Here is a 10,901-nt window from a genome sequence, read left to right as displayed (position 1 = left end):
TTTATTTTTGAGGAAAGTTATGAATATTTTTCTTTTAAATTTTCAGAATCTCCAGGCGAAATTTCGAACAAAAGTACCGGAAAAATTGGGAAGAAAATATTCATAAGTTTACCAGAAAATTCTCATTTTATCAAAGGAAATTTGGTAACGCCTGAAGGTTCATACGACGTTTTTTCTTAGCACATCAATGTAGGTATTAGCTTCGCCGATATTCAATGGTTTCGAGTTATTTTCCTTCAATTGCAATTCGGGAATCTGTTGCTCCACACTAACTGCAGGAGTAGAAAAAACTCGAGCCCACTGACGCAAAGCACACAGGTAAAAAATTTCAGAAAGATGGCAAGGTTTGATTAAGTCGCCATACGGTTACGACGCGACAGTTGTTGGTTCAGGAATTCAGCTACTAGCCCCCTTTTCTAATTGCAGCTCTGAGATACGTACCGAGGGTTAGGTGTAAGTGGGTTACCAACTCGAGGAATTTGCGATTTGACTATTGATTCATATGTAAATGTTCGCAAGAAATACGATGGTGCCACTGGTTTTCTCTGAAATCAACTCCCAAGCTCAAAAAAAAGCTCTCATGTTGAGGCCAAAATGGAGGGGATATCCCACGCTATCCCGAGAGTCCACCTCTACATCAAGACAAACTCTCCATGCAAAGATAGGGAGCAAATACATTGACAGGGCTACCACTTTACTTGGGGACTCTAAAACTGAAAGCAAGGCAACCCGCAACCCTGCTAATGTATTTGCTCCCTATCTTTGCATGGAGAGTTTGTCTTGATGTAGAGGGTGGACTCTCAGGATAGCATGAGATATCCCCTCCATTTTAGCCTCAACTCGAGAGCTTTTTGTGAGCTTGGGAGTTAATTTCAGAGAAAACCAGTGGCACCATCGTGTTTCTCGCCAACTTTTACATAAGAATCAACAGTCAAATCGCAAATTTCTCACACATGCAACATCTCCATTGTCATTGCTTTAGCATAAGGACTATCGACGGTGAAACTACGAGACCACGTATCTCGGTTGCTGGACGAAGGGCTCTAAAAATTACGTATCACATTGCTGAAATTCGTGCCCTGTTGCTTGGGCCAATTATTTGCCTTCAGATAGCCAGCTATGCAAAATGACTGTCGTGACGCACGAATAGTGGTATCAGGATTTTACATCAAGACTACGGAGTGGGTTGAAGGCGCTCTTTTGTATCCTATAGGTCCTGTACAATGATGTTGACCCAAGAAATTCATAATATGGAGTCTTAAATCGAGCCGTAATTTTGAAAAATTCCTGGCGAATATGATTTTGATTATTAAATAATAAGATTTTGTTTAGTTCGTTAGTTTTATTTCAAAAAAGAGACGAACGATTGGCTCAGATTGTGGTTTTTAAGTCCTCTTGCTTTGGTCATCGTACTCTCATCCACAACTGAGAGAGTCGCCGTTTACAAGATCGCGACTTACTCAAAAGCGGTCGTGAAGTCAATGAGTTTCGCACAGATAAAATAAGCTTTCGTCGACGAACTATGAATGATCAGATTTGAAGAAAAGGCACCCCGTCCAACGGCCCATTTGAAAGGTGTAGAGCGCAGATGGATGGAGCATGAAAGTGCTCCAGGTTTCTACGGACACTAGATGACTGCAGGTTCCTGACGGCATATCTGCCGAAGTTTTGGGGGAAAAATCGAAAAAAAAGTATTACCTTTATAATTTTTTGAGGGTCCACGCAAAGACGATGTATCCTTGAGACTACGCACACTGAAAAAAAAGTTCGGTAAATTATGGGACCACGATTTTGTTCGGTACACAACCGAATTGTTCGGTTTGTGCGACCGAACCATAATAAATTCTTACAGTTCGGTTCAGAGAACCGAACAGTTCGGCTGAGCAGACCGAATAATTCGGTCGTGTGTACCGAACAACGGTTCCATATTTACCGAACTTTTTTTTTCAGTGCACTGTCTTCTTACCTATGGTGTAAAAGTTACTCGAGGAAGCCAATTCTCCTACTCATTTATTGGTGACTCACGGTTGTGGATCAACAAATGCTCCTAAACAAGTTTTAAGTATGAATAAACTCTATTTTTAATCTTAAAGATCAAGAGCAGGTTCGAAACGCTAATAATTGCAGAAATGCGTACCTCGTGATCAAATGTGATTTTCCGATCATACAATGCTTGATCTGGCCTTAAAAGATCAAACTAAATCTTATCTGATAGGGAATTGTGAGCGTGAAACTCTTTTTTCAGACTTTAAATTATCCAAATCTGCCGACAACAAGTTTAACACACTAATTGCAAAAATGCGTATCTCGTGATGAAATGTCAATTCTTAGGTCCAAAACGCGGATCTCGGCATTTCTACCGTATTTTCAGAACAGTAACCGTACCGTACAGTACCGTACCGTACCGTATTTTCTATTAACAGTTCGCGAAATTATTCAAAATGCCGATGGAGTCTGAAAAAGCATCTTATTCTTGCTATCCTCAAGAATTACTACCATCCTCCAAACAATTAAGAGGAATGTAGACAGTTTTAAACGCTCAGCCGATAGGCAGCGCTTTTTGATTTCGACTTGCCTCTAGAATACCAGTATACTAGTGCTAATTCGTTTAAATGGCGCACCAGCTCATCGATGTGTAGGCTTTTTTTTTTTGGAGGGGGGGGGTCCAGTTTTAAAATAAATAAAGCTGTGAAAACTGTATTTTATGCTTTTAACGTAATGCGCAGGTAGTTTCGATCGTTTGTCTATAAGAAATTTCCTTAGCGGTAGAGTAATTCTTATCGAAATTGGACTGCATTTTGCAATTAGGAACTATAAATTCTAGCCTGGTTTAAAAACAACGTATGTGCCATTAGTTTCCCTATGCACACAAGTGTTTTTTCAGATGAGCCAAAATTTAGAGCTCCAAATTGCAAAATGCAGTCCAATTGATCGTTGAAAATAAAAGAAGCCTAAAAAAAACGCGCCTGATGAGCTCAACGGTGGCTATCATTTTCGGGAAACGAAAAAACGCGTTTACGGCTTCCTCGGTAACCTCGAGTTTATTATTTCCATTTCCCAGCCAAGTCGACGGAGTTTATACGTCCTTTCTTCATTAAATACATTTACTAACACCTGAGCGCTTTTCTAATACGACAGTATTAGAACTTTCCCGCTTGTTTTTTTACTCTCCTGGAAAATCGTGTTTTCCGAGATACGAATTTCCGACTTTCACCATCGATATGTGCTTTTTGACTGTTATAAGAGCTTATTATTTCTGTTGTTTATAGGCCAGGAACAAGGAGCAGGAAAAGGAGGTTATCGAGTGGATTGAGGCTGTGATTGGGGAGAAACTTCCGAACCAGCCGTATGAAGACGTTCTTCGCGATGGGGTGGTTCTCTGCAACCTCATCAACAAAATCGCACCCGGATCCGTCAAGAAAATTCAAACCAAAGGCACCAACTTCCAGCTCATGGAAAACATTCAGAGGTAGGGAAACCCTAATTTATCGAACGCAATATGGGAATAGAGTAGATTAAAAGCAGGCGGGTTGATGACGGCGCAAAGATACAACTGTTCGTACATGATGGATGTCCGTGTTGCATCTGCCAAATTGAAGGCGCGACGGCGCTAGGCGTGAACCCGCAATGCGCCGTTCCATGCTGCCAGTGAGGTGTCGCTCGGATAGGAGAAAAAAATTTAAAGAACTATACTAGGGCCCACGAACGATGATCCCTGAGCCGCGGGTATTTCTTGCAAACACTGGAAACAGCGACACCCCGGCCCGAACCGAGTCTCGAGTTCGGGGACAATGCCGAGCCGAGCCACAATCGAACCCTAATTACTTACGCGTAATTTACAATTTCACCCTCCCGCTAGAAAAAACCAAAATTTGTTGAAAGTTGTGTAACATTTTTTTAGCAAGTGTTTCGTTACTCTCCTCTAAAACACGAGTAAAAAGAGGCCTCGTTTGTAAAAATCGGTCAAATAGCAGCAAAGTTACAGTTCGAGATACGATGTTATAAATAAAAATTGGACTTCGCTTCAAAAAGGAAAAAGAAGGAAAAAATAAAAATTGTATATAACAATTATATATGATTTAGCTCAGAATTTTACGAGCAATCCGACCATGTAATGGACGAAGAGATTGGGGCAAAATTACAAGAAATTGATCTTTTACGAAAGGGCTTCCTATGAAGAATTTTGACCTGAAGATAGGGGTAGAATAGCAGCAGTTCGCATACAATAGCTTTTCGCGTTCACAATACCCGGTCTCGTCGATGTGCGTGCTCGACCCTGCAGCGTTGTCATTTACATGGTCCGTGCGTTTATTCGCCCGATTTTTCAGGGATCATCGTTCGTGGGCCCTAGTATAGGCCTGATTACGTGCCGACTCAGTTGTTCCTCAATTTCTTCTTCTTTTTTCAATTTGAAATTTGGTTAATTTTTTAAGGTACAAATATTGACAGACCTACATCTACAGCTCGTATGTACCGCGGTCCCTCACAACTCGCGTGGCACGTTTTTTAAACAAGACTCCTGTCAAGTTCACCGAGCTTCAGCATCTAAAGATTAATGAAAATATCATTAAAATATGACTGCACCTTGTTCGCCAAAAACTTGGGATTCAAGAGGGGAGCCAAAAGAAGCCGATCACAATCAGTCGGTGAATTTCAAAAAAATTTAGTCATGTTTAATCTTGCAAAATTAGGCTCCAATTGCTCGGTGGAGTCCCAAAACATTGTAATTGCCAACATTATGATTGATGAATGGGACCTCCTGCAGCCTGCTTTAGATCTCTGGTGGATTTAATATGCATGTATTCCTCTCTCTTTATTTTCGCTTTTCTTAATGAACATCTTGTCTCTCCTTCAACATTTCACCTTGTACTTCCTAGATTGAATGTTTCATTTTTTGATGAGTTTAAAAAAATCTTTTCGGCGTACATATTTCTCCGGTTCGTGAACCCGAGAACTCGAAAATGATGCATCATTTTCCAACTTTTAGTTTTCAAAAGCAGGATTATAGGTCATAAGTTTGGACTTGATTCTTCTGGAAATTATGCTGCATGGACGGGGACGCGTCTGGTACCTAGCTTTGATTTTATGGTTTTTCTTCTTTTTTGTTCATTTCACAAGTCTCCTGGTTACTTAAATGTGTTAAATTTTTCAATTTTTGCTCTGTATGTGCAATTACGTGATAAACTTCGAACCTGAAAATAGCGTAAAATTATGCTGATTTGCCAGAAATTTCTGGACCACCTTTCACGGCGGAGTGCTCCCCCCCCCCCCCCCCCCCCCCCGGCGGGCAGAATATCCCTTTATGCTCTTTTAGCCGACTAAAGGTCTACGCCCTGAGATGTGAACCAGTCCGACCCTGAAAGTAACCACTCATTTCAACCGATGGGATCGCTCCATATACTCTCTGAGTCTTCTCTGTCTATCACTTTGCTATCACTTTCAACAATTAACTGGCTAAAATTCTCTGTTTACTCGGCAACAGAACTAGAAACTCAGAGACCGAGTAAATACTTAAGTGCTGACATAAATTACAAAAAATGGGTCATGCGGAGACAAAATGTGAAAATGTTGTCGCGGATGAACTCGGACTTGATAACCGCACCGAGGCAACGACTTACGTAATTTTTCGGCGGAAAAGAATTAAAAAATGGAGCACGCAATGAAGAGATCCACTTCTTCCGCACTCCACCCCACCTCACCCTTCATTCCTCCCCCGTCATTTGCACTTTCCACAGACGTGCCTGTAGAGTTGCCAATTTTCCCGCGGATACGCGATAAATACTAGTTCGCTAAACCTTGTGCTTTTTAAGCGTGCCAGTAGGGCTCGCTTTTTGAAATCACTCGGATGTACCATAGTACAGCACACCGATCAACCAATGCTATTCAACGGGCCGTCCAAATATTTTTTTCCTCGGACCCGTTTTCTTGTCTTTGAACCATTATACTGTCAAGCCCTGATGGTCTCTTACCAAAAAACCGAATGAACTGCTAATTGGGAACCCTTGAGAACATTTTCCTGTCAAAACCGTATTATTTCATTTGACAAAAACCTCATAGAAGCTTTCTTACGCTCGGAGGACTCAACTCTAGAACCTTCTTTCCCGCCAAAACTGTTTAGCCAATGAGCGTCTTGCACTGCAAGTGCAATCTGTGATGAGCCTCGTGACTCTTTATACCATGTACTAACCGTGGCCCTGCAGAAATCCACTCAAACCACTGCAGTTATCTCCCGATATAGCTTTGGGCGTCAGGTTTCGAGCAAGGCAATAAAAGACGGCGAGGAGAGGGTCGCCTTGTCGAACCTATTATCTTCCACGCCCGATTAACCATTCACCGTGACGCCAGGTTTCACAAAAATTGTTTTCCGTCTATTTAGCGAGTTTTTCCTTACTTTCCGTTAAAGTACAAATAAAAAGAGACCTCATTTGTAAAAATCGGCCGAATAGGAGAAAAGTTACAGTTCGAAATCCAAAGAGATTAACTCAACGCGATTTCGATGCACGGCAGTTCGCCCAAATCACGGTCGTGCGAAATGCCGCATATCAGCTTAAAATCAAGATAATTGGACGGAATCTTTAAAATCAATTTACATTCAACGTTCATGAATCAATATTTTCTCCCAAATTTAGCAAAAAGTACCAATTGATGCAAATAACAAAGACGTGAAAATAAAAGGTATGTGTCCAACATTTTAGTTATTCGGCACGCTTTTCCAACATATTCATGTTGGATTTTTCTGCTTGTTTTTTTTTTTTTTTTTTTTTTTTTTTTTTTTTTTTTTTTTTTTAATATTCTGAAAGTGTCAAGTCAGTAGATTAGAGATGTCAGGGTGTCTACTGTACGGAAACGTACGGATATGTCGCAGAAAAATATTAAAATCATACGTTTTGTCAAAAGCCTGGGCAGATAGTTAAATTTTGACGGTCCACAAAATATTGTGAATTCATGGCGGAGAGCTTACGAGTTTTCAATATTTTAGGAAAAATAACTCATCAAACCTACGAACTCTTTTTGTCTATTCCTCTTCAATTGCTTCTCATATTTTTGACTGTTGAAATTCTAAAAATTCTGTATTTTATGACATGCTGCAAATTTCAAGATAAAAGTCTGCTCAGGAGCTAAAAATCATTTAAAATATTATTGTGTGACGCAAATTTTTACTGAGAATTTTTTCTTACGGGAGCGATTACATATTTTGTCTAAAATTAGGAATGAATCAGAAGTTCAATCTCAGTTAGAATATTTGACTATTTCCTTAGGCATTTGACAAAATGCCTGATTTTACTATTTGCCTGGGACAGATACACGGACACGGATTTCGGGAGGTCGGTACGGAAGTACGAAAAAGGTACAGAAATTCGAAATTTTTGTGACAAACTAGACAGTAGCCTTGAGAATGTGCGATTTCCTAACATAATCCATTTATCAACATCCCGGTTTGATGCCCCATGTTTTTTGGTTTGTTCCATCGTCATTCGATCATTTCACTTTTCCAATCCGCATAAAATTAAGACTGCACGTGAGGTAAGAAAAAAGTAAGGAAAAGGTAAGGAGAAAGCAAGGATTTTTTAGAATCGCCAAAAGAAGAATTGGATTGAATTTTGCAAAAAGGAACCACTAGCATTGCAATGATGCTAAGATTGTGCAACTTCATCCTTTGCAATAAAATTGCGGAAATTGTGAAGAACTATGAAATTTAGATGGTAATTTTTGTCTTAAATTTACAGTTTTTAGCGAGTACAAAAGAAACTATTAAGGGATAATCGGGTTTTTCCTCCAAGACAAAAGAAGTTGCACAATCTTAGCAACATTGCAATGCTAGTGGTTCCTTTTTACAAAATGCAATCCAATTTTAAGGAAAAAGCAAGGAAAAGGCACTGATTAAGCAAGGAATGTAAATGACAGGGTACCAGTAGACACCCTGATGGTGATTTATTGCGTATTTTTTTGGCCAAAATTCCGGACAAGCCAGCTTTTAATAAGTCCAAAGACTTATTTTTTTGCCAAAATTCCGGAAAAGCCAGCTTTTAATAAGTCCAAAGACTTGGAGGGCATTTCAAACACGTCGTCGGAATGGGGGGAAATGATGAAAATGATGCACTGCGGCAGCCAACTCGCTATCTCCTCTCATTTTCCATTCATATTTGTTGAAATGAAACTTTTTTCAATGTGGAATTGTTGCCTGTGAATTTCAGATAACATACATGTAATTTGCTTCTTTGATTCTGAAGATACAATTTTGACTTTCCTATAGTTTTCACAAACGAGGATTAGAAAGACACTCGACGAGAGTCGTAGAAATCCGTGCTCGCCTCTGATTGGTGCCGGATGACACTGTTCGGTTCGGCGGCAAAGTCAGCCGTTTTCAATCTGCGGAAAAAAATGCGCTTCTTGAACTGCGTATTTCTCGGTTCCTGAGAATTTTTTCCGCGTTTTCGATGTGAGCATCATGTTCTACTCGACATTTACCTTCAAAAAAACGTATGCACAAGTCAAAGTTTGGTCATGGTTTAGTGACCAATAAAAACAGAATGTATATGATTCGCTGACCGCGGCCACACGAAAGAGACCTTTGTGAACATTGCCGTGCTAAGGAAAAACGCCGTGTGAACCTTCAGTCGTTGTCTTTTCATTTATAAAGCACGAATTTCCTGGTAAACTTATGAATATGGTTGTTCCAATTGTTCGGATAATGTTGCATACAGTTTCACCTAAAGTTCCCTTCGTAAAAATTGGCGATAGGAGCTGCGTTTCAAAATACCATAGGAATTCTTATAGCCGGCTAAAGAAGGCAATAGAAAATCATATAGCTGGCTGCAGAAAGCGGAGCAAATCATATAGCCGGGTTATACGAAGCGATAAAAAAGTATGCAGCTGGGCTATAGTTTCTGTCGCCGGGCTTTACACTTTATCGCCATCGGGTATAAAAGGCTATAAGAAATTGTGTAGAAATTCGTGTGCTTTGGAAATCATTAAGTTTGATACGGAGCCAACATAATATTCACAAAACACACATTATATTTTCCTTTGATACATATTTTTATTCAATTAAAATGAGAATAATCCATACAGGATGTGCAAACATTTCAAAATCATGAGTTGAAAAACGCTGACTCCGCAAGATTATATTGGAGCATAACACAGAGCGGAGCGGCGCGCGGCGTGCTGCCAGCGATAAGCGCGCGCCAGCGCCTACAAACCTAACAGGGATACTTCACGCATTGCGCCATGCGTGAAGTATCCCTGTTAGGTTTGTAGGCGCTAAGGCGCTTTTCGCGCTGGCTGCCCGCCCGCCGCGTCGCAGCGTGCCACGGCGCTTGAAGCAACTATTTCACACCAGAGGTATTGCACAGTGTCATAGTCATACGAAATTGAAGCGCTCCAACATATTAGGAATGGCAGGCATCCTTCAAAAGTACGGAGCTTTCCGCGCAAAATAAATCAAGATACTACGGCCCAAAAATAGAGCGGTAGTCCAAAAACTCACTAAGTCCTAGCATCTGTAATTAGTAACATGTAGCATACACTTTATCGCCTGGCTGTTGCTCAATCGCCATCGGCTATAAAAGGCTATAAGAAATTGTGCAGCCGGCTATAGAAGCTATTGAAAATCTTACAGCCGGCTTTGGGTCTATGGTATTTTGGAACACAGATTTTACTGCCAATTTTTACCAGGGTCCTGAAAATTTCAAGGAAATATATTCATAACTTTCCTCAAAGATAAACATATTATTGAAGGAAATTTGGCAACTCTCGAATGTTCATACGGCGTTCTTCTTTAGCACGGTAGCACAGAAGAGATATCCCCAATGTTTCTTTCTTGGTCAATATTTGTTGTGCTGTACGTCATGCCGGCTACAAGGTTCTATTATAAATTCACCATCTTGGGCTTGGATTAGAAAATAAATAAAAACATAAGGGAGATCAAAGTTTGAGGTTTAAATTTTCAATGGATAAGTAACTCTCTCCAGAGTCAGATTACAGTAAATCCGATTTTGATTCTCGAACAAGGAAAATTGAAACTCCTCCTCGTTCTGAGATATCGACGGCTGAAGTGGGCTAGGTACCGCGTATCTCCATTGCAGTGTTTCAAAATCTCTGATCTTATTTTATTTTATTTTTTGAAAAAAAAGCAAAACAAGTAAGCTATGTAACTTGAAATTTCTGCGGAATATTTTGCTACTTTGGGGGACAAATCCACGGAAGTTGTCAAGAAATTGAGTTGACCACTTTTCAAATGGTAAAATAAAGTATGACGGGAAGTCTGCAAAGTTGCATGCGAGGTACGTGGTTCTGCACTTTGGCCGTCGATATGGTTTTATGAGCTGCAATTAAATCGTCCAAACTTGGGCTTGCACTGAAAAAAAATTCTCGGCGTTTTTACCAAGGTCCATTGGTACCTTTACCGTCTCACTTTTTTTACCGATTATTGGTAATTTTACTAAGACAGACGGGTAAGCTTACCTAAAAACCTGTATTTTCACTGTTTTTTTTTCAGGTAAGAATACCACTTTTATTGGTAATCAATTCCCGGTAACTTTGCCATTTTATCTCGGTAATTCTACCATAGTCGATAAAAAATATTGGCGTTTTTACCAAGGTCCAGTAAAATTACCGAGAAAGTTCAATAATTTTACAGAGATTTCTCGGTAAAATTATCAATTCCATAAATGGTAATTTTACCGACAAAAAACAGGGATCAAATAGAACCCTGAATTCTTGGTAATTTTACCCTTTTCTTAGTAAATACACCGAGATTTTTTTTTCAGTGTAGGCAAACGGCATCCTACACGTTTGAAAAGTCGTATCATTGATCAAGCGCATTTATGACGAGACTAACTTCGTTAACTTGACTCGAAATCACGAAATAACTTCGGAGAGCTGGCAACGTTCGATGATCG

At 40.0% G+C, this 10,901-nt stretch overlaps 1 protein-coding gene across 2 annotated transcripts in view; it reads left to right on the top strand.

Moving 5' to 3' along the window:
• Positions 1 to 10,901, top strand: part of LOC109041900 (myophilin) — a 143,600-nt gene that overhangs the window by 84,233 nt on the left and 48,466 nt on the right. For both annotated transcript variants that reach the window (XM_072304876.1, XM_072304875.1), the window contains exon 2: positions 3,270 to 3,469. In XM_072304876.1, coding sequence (XP_072160977.1) covers positions 3,270 to 3,469 — 200 coding nt within the window. The remainder of the gene's footprint in view (positions 1 to 3,269; positions 3,470 to 10,901) is intronic.

Source organism: Bemisia tabaci, chromosome 10 (genome assembly GCF_918797505.1).
Source record: "Bemisia tabaci chromosome 10, PGI_BMITA_v3".
NCBI lineage: Eukaryota > Metazoa > Arthropoda > Insecta > Hemiptera > Aleyrodidae > Bemisia > Bemisia tabaci.
Note: the sequence above shows the minus strand (reverse complement) of the source record. Positions and strands in the feature narration are given on the sequence as shown.